The following is an 18025-nucleotide window of genomic DNA, read 5'->3' as shown; positions in this document are numbered from 1 at the left end:
TACAGCATGTGTTGCCTCCTTCTATGCGTCTCTAAAGCCTGGGGGGGCTAGAACCTTTGTGAAGAACCAGAAGTGAAGGGCCTCCTACACTTCTCTGTGGCTGAGTGATCTGAAACCTTCAGACCTGGAATTTTTGGCTGCAAATACCATCTTCATAGCCAAAATTCACAGCGAAATTACAGTGCCTCCCACTCCGCTGGGCAGATGATATGGAAGGTAAGAAATAAAGGCCCTGAAATCTGACCGGAGGCTTTAGTTTCTCGGAAGAGCTGTTGAGAAACTTACTGGGGCTATGTCGTTGTCATTGCTGTCTTCCAAGCCTGTTCTCCAGGGGTTAAAGTGGCTCCTTTAGATGCCTGTTTACCAGGAAGACCACTGGTCATTCCGTCTCCACAGGTCAACTGGGCGAACAGGAAGTTCAGGAGTGTCCCTGGTCCTTGCCTCCCTGGCCCCTTGGAGCCATTTTGCATGAATCAACAAAGATTTATTCTCTGCAGAGCTCACCTGGAACCAGGGCTCCATGTGAAATGGATGTTCCGCCACCTCCTCGGCTTTCTCACCCTCATCTGTACCCTTACTCTTGGTGAAAAGTGACTGGCTGCAGGTGGTGGCTGTTTTTCTTTCCTCACCCTAAGTGCTTGCCAGTCGCTGAGGAGGCTGAGGAGATGGTGCCTTTGATCTGCTTTTTCTATATGCCCTGGGCTGGCCTATGCTGCAGGACCATTTGTTAAAGGTTAATCCCATTTTTTTCTGGCAGGTTGTTTCCGAGTATATGGAAGGCGACGTCCATCCTTGCTCTATCGCAAGGATGAAAGCACAATCGCCCAAATTATTCTGCCTCTCCTCGGTGCTAAGAAAAGGTCTCTGCTATGCTCTCTGATTTATTAGGCCAATTTGGCATGACGTCTGCTCTGTGAGGCACTAGCTGGCCTGCACCAACAGGAGAGTCATTTGGCATGCCTCTCAGCTAGGAATCTGAAGGTGGGAGGCTGTTTCCTTTCCTGCCTCGGCCGTTTGCTTCTGAACTCATGGAGGCCATGACAGGTGCTGACAGCCCAAAGGGGAGGCTCAGTTGTGTCAAGTAAATAGGATAATCAAAAACTGCGGTTAATAGGGGATGACCTCTATCTAACCGGCTCAGCGGCTCCAGGGAAGCAGAGTGACTGCCGTGAACTGGGAGGGAAGACCCACAGAGAATCTGTCTCCAGCTGCTACTGACGAGGCCTGAGTGCTGTTGGAATAGCAGTGGCCGCGGGGTGGAGGAGGCTCAGCTGGGGAGCTGGTCCTTCCCTTTCCCTCCCAGTGCCAGCCCCATGGGGCCTGACAGCAATCTGAACCCTCTGTGATTGGAATACAGGGCTGTTTACGAGGGCAAAATGAGAAAAAATGGACGTGGTCAGTTAACATTTAATTTTAATAATACCTGTTATGTCTGAACAGTCAACAACACACAAGGAAAAGTCTCCTGTGAATGTTTACACAGTGTGAACGCATGCTTTCAGTATGCAGTAGAGAAGTGCATTCAGTTAACAACGCTTGAAAGAAATCCCTTGTTATAAATTACACAAAGCATATAAAAATATTTCTCTGAATGCATAGATTAAGACTTCAAACTCACCTAAGAGCAACCATGCAGTTTCATCCCACTGCCAGAGGCAATGACCACAGAGGACTTCAGCAAAGGACAGGGCATCGGGCAGAGCCAGGTGGAACCTGTCCCCCATTTGGGACACCAAGACCCTTGGTCACTCTGCTTCTGCGCTCTGGAGCACTCACTCTTCTGTAGCCCACCTCCCAGCCAGGTCTCTACTGCTTCCGAGAAGCTCTCAATTGGGGTGGCTGATGGAGTTTGAACCCCAGTAATTTAGACATGAATTAATACTGAATTTATTTCTTCCAAGATAGAACCACACTTAATTGTATCAGTAAACTAAGTTTTTCCAAAACAAATTGGGGGGGGAAGGTTAGTACATCTAGTAAAGTAGATTCTGATGGGTTGAAACACAGGGGAGGTTTCCTCATTAAAGCACTTGGGAGAAGGGGGGGATTGAGCAACCGCCACTCGGCTATGCAAACACTCTACAAGAGGAAGTCACCAGCTGTACCAGGGGTGGGTATGATTAATCCACTACACAGAGTGATCCCACGAAGCTGGCCTTGAACACCTCAACTTCATTCCAGCGTTCAGGTGGCAGCGGGAGGCCATGACCTCAGCACAACATCCTCTTCCACGACATCTGCATGTTCTCATTCAACTGCAGTGTTCTAATACAATTAAGTTAATAGTCAGGAAGTTAAGTTTCTTTGGAAACTATAGGCACTATGGGGAGAAAGCTTAAGACAGCAGGGATCCTCATCAACAGCTACTCCAGCCCCTGCTCTCCTGTTTGTCTGCATGGGCCAGGTCCTATTTCTCAAGTTAAGCTGTTTCAGCAAAACAGAGGCTTTCCAACTTTAACGATGCCTAGAAGGGGAAGACTCTCTGAACTCTTGGGAAAGATCCTTACGCCATGCTCCGGAGTCTGATTGGGTGCTCACAACTGACTTGTCCAGTGGACTGAGGGTGGTGATAGGGGGATTCCTAAGATCCAATAATTTGTTTACAAAAGCAACAGATTTCAGAGTTATGTAAAAATCCTAATAATTTCCAAAATAACCTTTATCTTTGATACAAAAATAAAGATGCTAACTCCTTTAGTTCAGTTTCCTACAATGACCGTTAAAACAGCAACAAATTCAGGCTCAAAAACTGTTTTTCATTTCTGGTGGGAAGTGAGAGTGGTGGGCGTGGACCAGCAGTATTTGTGCTCTTCTTGAACGGTGCAATTCAACAAGGATGACAGGAACTGCTTCAGAGTAAAAATGTAGTGGTTCCTTTAGAAAGCATTAGAGAGCCCTCTAGTGACTGTGGACGGGAGGAGACGCAAAGATGACTGTCCTGAGAAGGTGGCAGTCATGAGTGGTCACAAAACAAAAGTGGGGGAGAGAGAGGGGAAGCTCTTTTGGTTAACAGCCTATTTACAATTAGGTAACTATATTTTTAAATACTTTAAACCTGAGTAACATTTATAAATACGCTATGTGAACCCTCACAGCCATGTGCTTGCTTTCCCCAGTCTTCCTCCCTAGTCGGTTCACAATTTTAGGAGCATCAATCACGAGCATGCAACACCAAGAGAAGTGCTCCCGGCCCTTCAGGTGCACTGTCAACAGGAGTGGCTGGAAATAGGTCCGCTCTCAGGTTCTGCGTCGACAACTCTAGACTCTGCACATAAAACACTGGCTATCGTACCTCTGGCTTCTGCCTCTCAAGACCACTTCTCAGCTGTTCAGAGATTCAGCAATAAGTTTATTGTGCACCAAGAGGCTTGGAAGAGTGGCACCGCTGCTGGGGGTCGGGGTTCCCTCCTGCTGAGGCTGATGTTAGTGTACACTACGCAGTGACACCAGGGGCCCTGGAGGGCATCTGAGGCTTTGGGATCAATGGCTTGTCCTTTGGCCCAGAGGTGACACATACTGTCACAATACTCAGTGATAAAGGCCCTACTACGTTAGTATGTCAGTTTTGAAGCTCTCCGGTTGTAGCAAGGTCTCTCAGTCAGTGTGGACGCAGCATTTCTGAACAGAAAATTATTCTCACTTATCATCAGAACCAGCTCCAGCTCCTGGAAATCCTGGAGTCGGGCCACATCTTTGTCCTAAAATAAAACAGGGTGATGAGTTGAATTTTCCTTTCCATTTAGTTACTTTTTTATTATGTTTGTTTATTTGCTTATTTTGTATGCACACACATTTGTGTCATGCATGATACACAAGTGGAGGTCAGAGGACAACCTGTGGGAATGGGTTCTCTCATTCCACAATGTGGGGCTCTGGGATAGAACTGAGGTCATTGGGCTTAGCAGCAAATGCCTTTAACCACTAAGCCATCTTGCCAGCCAAGGGCAACAGATTAACAGAAGCAGTTTGTGTCTATGTTTGCTGGGTTGTACTGTAGTATCTTGGTCTATCTTCTATCTAGAAGGAAAATCAAATCCCTGGGGCAGCTAAGCAATGATCAGTCCCCAGGTATATCCTGAACAAGATGGAGAAGGCCCGAACAGTCTCTGATGTAGGATGTGAATGTCCTGAAGGGACAGGCAATTGGCTATCAGTTTTCTTCAGGAACCAAAGAAGCCAGCAGTTTGATGCTGAAGGACCTTAGCTGGCTAGAGGCCCAGGTGGGCCTCACCTCATCACAGAACACCCTAATAGAGTACTAAGGCAAGCCCCACAGACCCACATAACATTCTGCTTATCTTCCAATCTTCAAAAATGCCAGTGTGGCCAGTGGTGGCGCACACCTTTGCACTCAGGAGGCAGAGGCAGGTGGATCTTTGTGAGTTCATTCAAGGCCAGCCTGGTCTATAGAGCTAGTTCCAGGACAGGCTCCAACTCTACAAAGAAACCCTATCTCGGGGAAAAAAAAAAAAAAAAGCCAGTGTATTAGACAGTATATTAGAATATAGTAGTTCACACCTTTATTCCCAGCACTCAAGAGGCTGAGACAGGAGGACTGCCATAAATCCACTGCTGGCCTAGGACAAACAATAAATACAACTGAACTATGACCTTAGCTCCCTTAGCCGTTTGCTACTTACTGGCCTTCCCTTCAGCTATGACTCAATAACCAAGGAAGAAGTTAGCCGTGCTCCAAATGCAGACAGCAGCCACTCAGTTGTGCTGGGCAGACTTCTTACCTTTCTCAGCAGAGTATTGGGTAACTTCCTGATCTTTTCCACTTGGTCTGGATTAACACCCAGCTCACAGCAGCTCACTCTGAGCAGTTCTTGGTAGGTGAGCTCCTGTCGATCCAGTTCAATTTCAATGAAATCATTTTCCCGAAGAGATGGGTTCTGAATCCTCACCTTGAGTACCAGCTCTAGAGAAAGAGAAGTGTAGCTCAGTGTGTGGAAGTGAAGGTCTGTGCCACCCACTAAGAAACCTAGGCCAGTCAGGAAGGTTTGTTTACACCCACTGCTGGCTCTGTTGGAGCAGTTTCCTACATTGTCTTCTCCACTGTGGTTCACCAAGCAAAAGGGGGCAGGAGTAACAGCTATCCTAGCTCTGTAAGGGTCACTAATCTCTGTCATCGGACATAAGGAGGTAAAGACTCCAGAAGGGTTTGAGTACCAATTGCACATGCGTAGGGAAAGGAGAAGACGGTCAGAAAGATGGCAGGACAAGATGTGGTCCCCGAGAGATCTTCTGACAGGATTCAACAATTATGTATCTAAAGTTACTTAGGACACATAACATTCCTTGAAATAAAGACAGAAAAGGAGGCAGGAATGGATTCCATCACACATTTATAATCCCAGCAATATGAAGTGGAGTGAGAAGGACAGCCTGGACTTCTCATAACACCAAAAACAATTCATCCTAGCAACTCAGGAAACAGAGACAAGCAGATCTCTCTGTGAGTTTGAGTCCAGCTTAGGCTACATACCAAACCTATTAACAAAAATAAAAACAAAACAAACAAAAAAATCTATTGCCAAGTCAAAACAAAAACGGCAAAGGAACAAAAAAAAAAAGTTAAATCTAAGCAGGAGTTGAAACACTACACCTTGCTAAGTGAGGATCCTTGCTTGGGAGTAGGTAACATGACAGGCATGAGCCAGAGTTAGAAACAATCTATCCGCCTTTACATTCCAGAACTGGCGTCAAGATGCCTGAAGCCAAGTATTCACATGCATTTGTCAGTTCTGTCCTGCTCTTAAAGTACAGACACGGCACAGCATCATAGGTCCGACATTAGCAGCTATGGTACCAGGTCTTCAAAACTAGGAAGTCAGGTGAAAACAGGTGAAAAGGAAAGGTAAGTGTACACCAGACGGCATGGATTTTACTGAAACTAGAACTGTCTGAATGAACTTGTGGTTTCCAATGTTCTTAAAACAGTCAGGCATGGTGTGCTCCTTTAACCCTAGCATTTGGGAAGCACAGGCAGGTGGATCTCTATGAATTCAACACTAGCTTGTTCTACATGCGTTTTGGGCCTAGCAGGACTATATAGTGAGACTCTGCCAAAAACAAACAAACAAAACCAAACAAATACATACACAGAAAGAGAAATATACATGAGTATGCATATACATGTGAATATGTATATACATACAAACACATGTATGTTTATTTGCTTCCTTCTCTTCTCCCATCCTCTCTTTATATCATCCCTTCTTTTCCCTTCTCTCTAATTAAGCCTAGAACTGTTACACCTATAGCAAGAAGGACACTTAATGTCCACATCCTAGCTTCTTAATCCTACTCTCTACCCAAAAGAACCAGGGCTCCTAGGAGAACGGTGAACTGCAGTGTTGGAGTGGGGAAAATGACACTATAAATCAGGAACATCTTGTTGCACTAGAAATAAGGATGTGTTCCAAGAATAATGGGGATGTGTTCATAGAACATTAAGAACTAGCTTGAAGGGGTTCCCACTGGCTAAATTAGGAATAATCTGAATATCAAAAGAATGACTGTATCAAATTATTACAACACACTGAATATAATATGAATTATGAGTCCAGGCTGGAGAGATGGCTCAACAGTTAAGAGCACTGGCTGCTCTTCCAGAGGACCCGGGTTCAATTCCCAGAATCCACAGGGTGGTTCACAACTGTCTGTAACTCATTCCAGGATATCCAATAACCTCTTCTAGCCTCTGAGGACACCAGACACATACATGGTATACAAACATTCATGCAAGCAAAGCAGTCATACCAGAAAAAAGTCAGTATGGCTATAACTGAGAAGGAAAAGTCCTTCTTCTTCTTCTTCTTCTTCTTCTTCCTTCTTCTTCTTCTTCTTCTTCTTCTTCTTCTTCTTCTTCTTCTTCTTCTTCTTCTTTTAATATTTATTTATTTATTATGTATACAATTTTCTGTCTGTGTGTATGCCTGCAGGCCAGAAGAGGGCACCAGACCTCATTACAGATGGTTGTGAGCCACCATGTGGTTGCTGGGAATTGAACTCAGGACCTTTGGAAGAGCAGGCAATGCTCTTAACCACTCTCTCTCCAGCCCCAGAAAAGTCCTTCTTTACTGAGATCTTTTTTTAAATTTTATCTTATCCCCTTAACTGAAATTACATAAAGTTGTGAGTTGCCATGTGGGTGCTGTGAATTGAACCCAGGTCCTCTGGAAGAGCAGCCAGTGCTCTTAACCACTGAGCCATCTCTCCGGCCCTGCCCCCCAAGTCCTTCATTATAGAAGAATAGCAAGTAAAAAACAGAGAAGGAATGATAGCCTATTTCACCAAATAACTCTCCGAACCCTTCAATATTATAGAGAATCATCAAGAATTATCAAGAATATTAGGGGAAAAGGGCTGGAGAGATGGATGAGCTTTTAAGAACACTTGCTGTTTTTGCAGAGGACCAGAGTTTAGTTCCCAGTACCCATATGCCACATGGCTCATGAGGCCTGAAATTCTAGTTCCAGGAGATCTGGCACCTCTTTGGTCTCTGTGGGCACCATCCATACATGGCACACTTACATGAAGGCAAAACACTCATATTCATAAAAAAATTTTTTGGGGGGGGTCTTTTGAGACGGGGTTTCTCTCTGTAGCCCTGGTTGCTCTGAAACTCATTCTGTTGACTAGGCTGGCCTTGAGCTCACAAAAGATCCGCCTGCATCTGCTTCCCGAGTGCTGGGATTAAAGGTGTGCACCACCATACCCAGCAAGAAAAAAATTTTTGTTCCTAGGAATGATAGAAAAGGAACAACATTTCCATATTTTCAAGTAAAAAGTTTACAGTGTATCAATCCTGAGAGAAGGGAGTTCCTTGGAAAAGGTCCTGGAACCTTCCCCTGATTCTGCGTACACCCCAGTTAAACAGACCTCACTCCCGAGGCAGAGGCTGTCTGCTGGGAAGGCATTACCTTGCATATTAAATGGAAATGCTCCAGTGAAGAAGAACGGCTGAAATGCTGGCGCTGGTCCTGCATATGTCCCGTTTTGAGGCTCCAGAGACACTGGTGGCTTAGATGGGACAGAGGAGAACAGGGAGCGGTTCTGACTCACTGGTGGCTGACAGACAGGACCAGGTTTTGTGCTTTCTGGTGTTCTGAGTATAGCAGAGGGGGCAGAAATATCACCATTCTGAACCAGTGCTAAAGAGGTGTGGTCCCTAGGAAAGGCCCCTAGCAGAGGGGGTTCTGTGGGGGGCAGCAATGGCGGTGAGCCGTCTGCAGGGGGTGATGCTGGAGGTGTGGAGGGGCCCCCATTCTGCAGCTGTGTGGAGTCTTCTGCTGCGGACGTGTAGATAAAAGGGAAGGCTGGGTTGGCCAGATAGTTGGGAACAAAGGGCAGATCTGACTCCTTCTTCAGCTGGGGGAGCTCGTCATCGTCATCAGTTTCTTCCACTTAAAAACAAAAAGATACAGACCATGAACTCACCAAGAAAAGAGCATGGTGGAAACCAGTGTCACTTGAGATGTGACAAATACTTTGGTTAGGACTGACTGCCTCTTGAGGTCAGAAGAGAGAAGAACATTTTTACTGTCTTCACTTTTACAGATTATAAAACCACAACTTATAATATTGGAATCCTACAAATAATGTTGAATCACAACCTTGGCATAGTAACTAATTTACAAAAGTAACACCTGTTATCTGATCAGCATCAATGTGGCCAATAATACCATATCTTAATGTATTTGTTTGACAAAATCAAATAATATTACCCCAAACAGACTTACCTCCCATAATCTTTCTGATTTCTCTCCTTGATGTTAACTGCACTGGCATTTCCCCTTTTGTTGTAAGAATGTCTCTGTCAGCCCCTGATTTTAGCAGGTAAGAGACCACCTGGCCATGGTTGCGCTTACATGCCCAGTGTAAACAGGTCCTGTCCCAAAAAAAGGAGAAAGAATGACTGAAGAAAGAGAAAAGGTGATTCAAGATTCCAAATTACAAACATTAGTAAATAAATATACATAAGCTTGTTAGACTTCAGCTAGAACTCAGAAGTCAAACTAGCAATCTCAACTTTTCATTTCACACAGCAGATGATCAAAATATTAATATAGTCAGGAACGGTGGCACACGCCTTTAATTCCAGCACTTGCAAAGCAGAGGCAATCAGATCTCTGTGAATTCAAGGCCAGTCTGCTCTACATAGTGAGTTCCAGGACAGACAAAGCTACATAGTGAGACCCACCCCCATCTTCAAGAATAATAATATTTTAATATGCTTAAATTTTATTTTTAAGTTTCATTCTTGAGGCTGGAGCTGTAACTCAATGGTGCTTGCCTAGAACACACAAGGCCTACCTGGGTTCAATCTTAGCACTGCAAAATAAATAGATAAAGTTCTAATTTTTAGACCTCAAGAAACATTAATCTATGACAGGAGCTTCTATTTCCAAGGTTCCAGAGACTGCTGGCTGCTGACTGCAGTGACATTTCAGGATGCTACTCCATTAGTAAGATCCATTAGATCCTGGTCTCTTTAAACAGATTTCTATGTTACCTCTTTAGTTTAGAAACTAAGGAAACTTTATGTGCATCAAGCGCCAGCTGAAGAGTAAAAATATCGTCAGGCTAATAGCTATCTCCTACCTGCGGTTTCTCTGTCATGTCAGTCATACTACAGCAGGGACTACTGCATCAACCTTAGCTGCTTACTCCCCTTTCCTACACACACCTACACACATACACCATTTCTAAATTTTCACTTTTCAAAATGCTGGGTTTTCTCAATCTCTCCAGCGGCTACCAACATATTCTCATCTGCTCAAATGAAACACTGCACACATACTTTTTTACTCTGGAGGCACTGAAAACAAAGATATCAACAACCAAATTGGTTCAAGAATAGACCCTGCTAACAGCCTCACTAAAGCAAAACTACTTACTATTGTACACACAGAGGTGCTGCACAGTCCAAAGGACTGTTTAATACTGTAGAGAAATTTAGTTAGCATCCCTCAAATACGCCATCTTAACAGAAGCTGCACCCTCAGGTGCAAAGCGGAGTGCATATTATGGAAGGAAAACACTTTCCCCCATTTTAATTGACCCCATTTATCAACTCTCTGATTTAACCTAGATAATCACTGTCAGAGTTTACAGCCAAACTCAGATAAGATAATGAACAGAGAAGAAGCTCAACAAAGAGGCCACTAACCGAAGAAGTACAACCATCGTAGAGTTTATTTCATTTCAAGGAAAAGTTGATTTCTCCTGTGTATCTTTACATTAATAACGTAGAGAACATAGCCCGAATGACTGGGTGGAGTCACTCATTCACCATCCACCCGCCTTTCTTGTACTCTGTAACAAAAATGACTGCCCACGTGGGGAAAACAGCAAAGAAGCTTTTAAAATCCTTATGTCGTGCTGTAACCCAGGGCCTCACACATGCTAGGCAAGTGATTGATCACTGAGCTACACCCCCAGCAGAGGGTGAACAGAAGGCGGCACCTACCTGACATATACAGATGCGTGTGCATGCATGTGTGTGTGTGGATGCATGTGTGTATGATATCAGAGACTGAACCAATGTTTCACATATGTTAGGCCAGCACGTGACCATTGAGCTACGTCTCCAGTCCAAGTGCTTATTTCTTATCACTTATTAGTGAACCTAGGATAATAAACACTGCTTAGCATAGGGGGATCCAAAATTTCCTTGATTCTGGGCAAAGCACAGCTCCGAGTGTGTTTGTGTGAAAATGTCTGTGGCACAGGCTTGAAAAATGAATAATTACAATACTGTGAGTACTCAAAAATAAACGGATCAAGCTGAGCAAAAAACATGCTCCCTTTTGGAAAGAAGTACTTAGTCAGCCGTGAGGAGTGAGAGAGTAAGACTGTGAGTGGGTCAGAGACATTCCGGACAAACCACCAGCTAAGAGTACTACCACGGAAATGGGGTTAAGTGGACACAGCATGCCCCAGCCACCCTGGACCCTCATGACCACTGTTTCAGTCTAGAGCTGAGTGGCTATGGGCAGCTATAACTCACAACCACTGCAGTCAGGCAGTATTTTCAACTTCTTCATAAACCATAATACTCATTTCTAAAGCCAAAGGGGACACATGACACTTGAATTACAATTGATGTGGAAACTCTATTTTTGAACTTCAACTCTTTAAACTTTATATTTGCAGTCCGAATATCCCATTAGGGCTGGAAAGTATTTTAGACCAGAGGCTTTGTGCATCATTCATCAACTGGGCATCATTCATCACTGCTGAAACTGTGGTTACTGAGCAACCAGGAATTGAAAGCAGTCACCAGCCTACGTTTCAATATTGAAAAGAGTTGGGTTTTTTTTTTTCAGGGCGACTTTATATTCCAAAATGTTGCCTAATAACAAGAAAATAACAATAGCGAGCACAAACTTAATACTTTACATGTTGGACATCGTTCTAAAGACTCCACTCATTTAATCTTCCAAACATCCCCTGAGGAGCTGGGTATAGTGGGGTTTGCCTGTAGCCACAGCTACTCAGTAGACTAGAGTAGGAAGAAGGTAACTTTGAGGACAAGAGTTAAGGCCAGTCCAGGCAACACAGCAAGACCAAGTCAAGAAAGAAAGAGAAGAGTAGGGGATAGAAAGATGGCTCAGCAGTTAAGATGTCCTTCTACAGGTCTTGAGTTCAATTCCCAGCAAACCACAAGGTGGCTCACAACCATCTAATATGGAATCTGATGCCCTCTTCTGTCATGCAGGCATACATGCAAGTAGAGCACTCATATACATAAAGTGCATAAATTAATCTTTAAGAATTTTTAAAAAGAAAAGAAAAACCTAATATTGTGATCATTCTTCACTCATTTTACAGTCAACAAAGCTAGGACAATTCGCAAATAAATAAGCAAACTAGAAAGCGTGTTAGGTGGATGGATAGCGTTATGGGGCAATAAAGCAGAGTAACAGATTAGGAAATGGCAGGGTTTGGGAGGGGAGTTGCATAATTTACTTATTGGTGTTTTAAGACAGGGTTTCTCTCTGTGTAGCCCTGTCTGTAAACCAGGATGGCCTCAAACTCACAGAGATCCGCCTGCCTCTGCCTCCCAAGTGCTGGGATTAAAGGCACGCACCACCACTGCCCAGCTAGAGTTGCACAATTTTAACTGATAGCCAAGGAAAAGCTTTACCATGAAGCTAACATTTAACCTAAGAGCTGAATGAAAGAGAGCAAACCATGGGTATATGGAAGAAAAGCTTTCTAGGCAAGAAAGAAGGCAAAAGCAAAAGTCTAGACTTGGGGTGTATTGTTCCAGGAAAACCAGGGAGGCCAAAGGAATGGAAAGGGAGTGAACAAGGAAGCAAGTCTCAAGAGATGGGGCCAAAGGGCAGGTAAGGGAGTGGAAATCGATATTCAGAGGAACATGGGATCCACTAGAGGACTCTGAGCAAAGTGATCCAACTGCTCTAAGTCAGGGTCCCTCAAACCACAAGTTAAGGTCATGATATAAGCAAGGACACCATGCAACTATTAGCAAGGTGAATGGCGGTGGCTTTGTATGACAGTGTGGCAGTCAGATAGTGGTTTTGAGAGGTAGTTAGATCCTATGTGAACATAGAAGCAGCAGAACTGGCTGACTGTATGTGGTGTGTGAAGGAAAGACAGGGACCGAGGACAGCGCCTACATTCTGGTCTGGTCATATAAGAGGCTGAGACTAGAAGGACTCAAAGCGGTAGGCCAAGAGCGTAAGGCGGGATGAAGGGAATCTAGGATTTCACTCTTGGATTGAATTGATGGGAGTGGAGTAGAATTAAATCTATAGGAAGCCTCTTCCCAGGACTTCAGCCTCACCTGACATTCACTGTATGTCTAGCAAGGGCAGGCACTGTGCTGAGGGCGACAGACGCGGGATTCACTTTCAGCTCTACCAGTTATTTAAAGGCGAACAGTAACGTAGACTAATTAAATCCCAGATTTAGTAATTTAGGGATATTTTGAAAATTGGGTGGTTTACTTAATTTTCTTGGGGACACAGTTTCTTGATCTTTAAGGTGGAGAAAATAATAATGACATATGTCCCCGGATAGTCATAATGAGATGTCAAGTGTTCAGAACCACATCTGGGCCACAGAGGACGTTCAGTGCACGGCAGCCATTTATTATCCTTCATCTCAGTAAAGGCTAACAATCCTTCTGAAATCCCTGGAAAATGAAGTGACTCAGCCAAGAGCACACAGCTAAGCAGGTACAGCCTGCAACAAGGCCAGGCTCACTGCTCTGTAAAACACTGCCTCCCAGTGCCAAAACAGCAATTCACAGCTTTTGGAAGGCCCGACAAGACAAACACAACTCCAAGTTTTTTTGGTTGCAAACACTTGAGACAAGACAAGAAAAGTGTTTGTTCACTGTCTCCTAGCTGTGGACAGCTATCTGGGATAGTTTCTTTAGGGAAAGGGAGGCAGGTAGATGTCTTAGGAAGCAAGGAAACCTCAATTTTGACTCTGATACCATATTAACGATTGTGCGACCAGGGCAAAACATTCTCTGGAATTCAAATGATCTCCAGTGTATGGGTGTACGACTTCCAAGATGTACAACTCTATTTACAAAGCTGGGGGGAGGTAGATTCAAACTTACTTTAACTTTAAACTAGCAAATCGGCTAGTTAAACATTACCTGAATTAAGTAGAAGTGCAAAAACGGGCAGAATACCACATTCAGTAACTTCAAACTAAAGGCTCGATCACATCTTAAAATGAGACTCCTTATTTAGTTGGGAAGGGGGCAGGCAATGTGCAAGCAGACATCTAAAGCCTTGGGTGAAATTCTCTGTTGGAAATTGTACTAGGAAAACAAAACCCTCTACGGGGCAAACAAATGAGCCTCCTCCCAATAGCCAGCTGTAGGCAATAGCAAATCACTGCTGCATTGAAACCACAGAGGCAAATTATGATGCAAGTGGTGGGGTTTTTGTAATTGTTGTTTCTTTTCTCCTGGTCTTGGCTAGAGAAATAGTGCTGGTTCTACGACTGGCATTTGCGCGGTCGCTTATGCTTTCATCTCTGCACGAAGTGTTCTTCAGAAGCGCCCCTGGCAAAATAATTCAAGCCTGATGAAATCCAGAGCAGAGTCGCTGAGAATCAAAGCCTCTAGTATCACTTTTCGGGCCAAGCATAGCCAGGGGGCGCGGGGGATGATGGCGTGGGCTCTAGTGTCCTAGAGGGCGCTGGCCGCGGTGGACCACGGTAGGGTATGATTTGGGAAGGATGCGCTTCGGACTGCTCGAGGCAACGAGGCCAGGGCTAGTCTCGAAAGGGCACAACCTCCGAGGCCTGAGGTGCCAGCCTTCACCTTAGCCAGCGTGCTGGGTCAAGGCTGGCTGCTCCACGCCCCAAGCTAGCAGCCCTGAACCCTCAGGCCTCCCCCGCTCGCCACTTACCAGCCGTTGACCTCATTTTGGGAGTTCACATCCACCCCGCTCTCCACCAGTTTCTGCACCTCCCGAATGTCCCCCAGGGCCGCTGCCTCCCGCAGCCTCTCCTGCTGCTCCTTCTGCTCTAGGAGGGCGTTCATCTTCCCCAGGGCCCCGGGCCCCCGGCCGCCCCGCCCCGAGCCCGTCAGCGCCGCCGCCGCCTCCGCGGCCCGCTCCCGGCCATGGGGAGGGAGCGTCGGGTTCGGCCGCCCCACTCGCCTCTCCTCCCGCGCCCGGCCTGGGCCCTGTGCTCCCTCCCGCCCTTCCGCAGATCCCCGGCTGTTGGCGGCCCGCAGGCCCAGGCCTCCTCCCCCGCCGCGCCTCCCGAAGGCCGGCTCCGGGGGACCCTATTTAGTGTGATAACACTAACCCAGGTACTTTTCGTTCCGACCAGCGGCCCCGCCGCCCCAGCCGGCTGTTTATGTAACCGCTGCACTGGATTATCTGCTGTGATTCATCCTCTATTTTTAGACCTCCCAGCTTCCAGCGAGGAGGACAGACACAGGAATAGTTGCGGGGCGGAGGGACCCGACATATTTGAGAGCCAGAAAAACCATATCCTCTGAAGCAGGCTGCTTAGCCGGCATTAAAAATAATTGGTGGGTTTCCACCCCCACCCCAAGTTTAGTAGCTCTTTTTTTCTTTATCTGAGCCAATTTTTGCCCGGCAGGACGGGAAATGGGCTGAAAACGATCCTTCTATAATATGCCCATTATTTGCAAAGATAGATGACACTGTTCTTTCTTATTTTTGTCGGTGCTTGGGACCATTTAGCTAGAATATTTATTTCAGTACTTACTGTTTTACCCCTTATCGTTTTTAGACAGAAATTCTTCTAACTTGGCTCTTATGAAAAATAACATTGTTTACAGCTTATAAACTGCAACTCATTATATCTTATAAATTATAATTATTCTGTAAGTCATGTAAGGAAAGACGGGGGCGGGGGGGGGGGGCGGCGCTTAGCCATCCAGGTCCTGATCCTAGGCGCTGAGGGTAGAGCTGTGGTGTGTTCATAATCAGCAGTGTGCAGTACTCCTTGCCTAAACTAGCTAATGAGGCTAAGAGCCCCGGTTGGCACTGTTCTACTACCCTGTGGGAGAAGCAGGAAATATTGTTTTGCTGAGCCCAGGTGCCTTGGAGAGATCTCTGATGTGGCGCTGGCTAGAACTTTGCAGATGGACTGAGAAGATTAAGGAAAGTGCCCTGGGGAAGCAGAAAGGAGGGCCTGAACAAAGAGGAGGTGAAATGGGAAGGGATATATTTAGGTATAGTCTTTACTTCCAGTTCTTGGAGCTGCCAAGCGTTCCCAGCATGCATTTGTCTTGTTACTGTTTAAGAAAAAGCAATGTCTGTTTATTATGATACAGTAATTCACAGAGTACACACTGCACACCAGGAGTGATGAACATCAACTGACTAAACACTTAAATTGACCCCAGTGGCAAATTGGAACTCTGCTTGAGCTTATACTTTTGTATATTTTGTTTATTTCCCCAATTTAAAATTTAATTCTTAGATCCAGCGTGGTGCTCCATCTGAGGCTCATGGCAATGGCATTGGAACTCTGTCTTTTAACACAATCTGAGTGACATGGAAAGAAAGAGTAGTCTTTTTTTTTAAAAAAAGGGGGGGTCATTTAAAAAGATAGTAGTAACTGGTGGTATAGTGTAGGGGTAACGTAGTGACCCAAACAAGGCTTCCATCCTGAGAACTGGAAAAAAGCAAACGAATCAACAGCAGCAGCAGCAACAAGGATTAGGTGGTGACTGCCCTCCAAAATTTATGTGTTTCAAAGATAAGAGTTTTTAAATTTTCTTTCCTTAAAGGGATTATATCAGGAGAATTAAAAAAAGATGGGGGGCTGGAGAGATAACTCAGCAGTTAAGAGCACTTACTGCCCTTGAAGAGACTCAGGATTTAATTCCCAGCACCAACATGGTGACTCACAACCATCTATAACTCCAATTCCAGGGAATGAGATGCCCTCTTCTGGCTTCTGCAGGTCTAAGCATGCACATATGTATGCTCAGACATACATGCTGGCAAAACACACATACACATAAAATAAAGCAAAACAACCAAATGAAAGAAAGAAAGAGAGAAAGAAAGAAAAAAGGCAACTGAGTGTGAGCCAGGAGAACAGCTCCACAGACTTCTCTCTAGGTTCCTGCCCTGCTTGGCTTCTTCCTGCCCTGGTTTCCCTTTATGATAGTGTGAAAACTGAAAGATGAAAAATACCCTCTTCCCTAAGTTGCTTTTGGTCCTGGTATTTATCACAGCATAAAAAGCAAACTATGACAGCGTCCAAACCCAGGTCCTCACACATTCTTGGCAGGCACCTTCCTGACTTAGCCATCTCCTGAGCCCAGAATGCACTTTTTAATCTTGAACTGTCCAAGGACCTCTATTTGTTTTTGTTTGTATTTATCTCTTTTGGTGCTGAGGATCAAACCCAGGGCTTCACAGTGCCAGAGTAGCTTCATCTGCCATGAAGCTATCCTTCCGGCCCAGGAAGCTCTTTCTCTGTTTTGTTTTGTTTTGTTCTGTTTCTGTTTCTTTTTTCTAACTTTCCTGTAAGTGGAGTGGCTCAGTCTAGGGGGTAGGTATGGATGCTAAATGCAGAAAGGAGATCTGGTCTGGAAGTTGGGGTTTGGCACTCATCAGCAAAAAGTGTTAGCTGAAGTTATAGGAACAGAAGAGATAACCCCAAGAGAGTTGGTGAGTACCAAGAGAAGACAGCCAGACAGAACTCTGAAGAACACTCCAAATTCTAATGGTGGAAAGGAGAGAAAATCTCTAAGGAGCTCGAGTGTGAATAACTGGAATCCTGTGGGAGGAAAAGCAGATGGGTGGGTGGATCAGTGCTGAGTGATTCACAGGCAATAAAACGGGTAAGAACGGACCAAAAAGTGTGAGTCTAACCTTAGATTGTCTGTGACCTTGGAAAATTCCAGTGGGTCGGTGGGGAGGCCTGCAGTTTTTCTCAGTCTGCCCAGGTTGGCTTTGAACTACAGAGCCAAGGATGACCTTGAATTTCTGGTTCTCCTGCCTCAGCTTCCCAAGTGCTCTATTTTAGCCTTTTTGGAGTTTGCTTCTCTCTAATTTTTCAACCCATCCTAGTCCAGCTCCCATTTATGAGACTCAAAGAATGTTTTAAAAAGTTTCTCGCCTACCAGACTTTCAACAGTGTTCTTCAATGTTACCAATTTCGTGTTTTCTAAACTATTTTTGTTTGCTTGTTTTGCTTGTTTGCTTTCCTTAACTGTAAACTTTTCAGATTTCTTTATTATGTATACAGTATTCTCAGTGCTCTGCCTGCAGGCCAGAAGAGGGCACCAGATCTCATTACAGATGGTTATGAGCCACCATCTGGTTGCTGGGAATTGAACTCAGGACCTTTGGAAGAGCAGGCGGTGCTCTTAACCACTGAGCCATCTCTCCAACCCAACTTTTCAGATTTCTGGCTGGGGAAGGTGTCTGCCTGATATGCTAACACACCAAGAGGCTGAGGTAGGAGGATCAGTCTTGAGCTTGGGGTATCTTTTCCCCATTTTGCTTGGTTGGAGCTTTGTTATGTTCTT

General features: G+C 45.1%; 1 protein-coding gene and 1 long non-coding RNA gene across 2 annotated transcripts; one reads left to right on the top strand and one right to left on the bottom strand.

Annotated features, from left to right (window-relative positions):
• The first annotated feature begins 2 nt into the window (after nucleotides 1-2).
• Nucleotides 3-3087, top strand: LOC126510215 (uncharacterized). The gene is made up of 2 exons (XR_007594339.1): nucleotides 3-216; nucleotides 758-3087. It is a non-coding gene; the product is annotated as an uncharacterized lncRNA (long non-coding RNA).
• On the bottom strand, nucleotides 1397-14793 carry Ankrd40 (ankyrin repeat domain 40). The gene is made up of 5 exons (XM_050156659.1): nucleotides 14409-14793; nucleotides 8748-8896; nucleotides 7929-8411; nucleotides 4740-4921; nucleotides 1397-3698 (listed from the first exon to the last, which is right to left on the bottom strand). Exons 1-5 carry the CDS (start codon nucleotides 14540-14542, stop codon nucleotides 3552-3554), a joined length of 1095 nt encoding a protein of 364 aa, XP_050012616.1. The 5' UTR covers nucleotides 14543-14793; the 3' UTR covers nucleotides 1397-3551.
• Between the last annotated feature and the right edge of the window lie 3232 nt (nucleotides 14794-18025).

The sequence above is a fragment of the Alexandromys fortis genome, unplaced genomic scaffold, assembly GCF_014885135.2.
Source record: "Alexandromys fortis isolate MF-2015 unplaced genomic scaffold, M_Fortis_MF-2015_v1.1 scaffold_31, whole genome shotgun sequence".
NCBI classification, from domain to species: domain Eukaryota; kingdom Metazoa; phylum Chordata; class Mammalia; order Rodentia; family Cricetidae; genus Alexandromys; species Alexandromys fortis.
The sequence above is the reverse complement of the archived record's forward strand: the minus strand, read 5'-3'. Positions and strand labels throughout refer to the sequence as shown.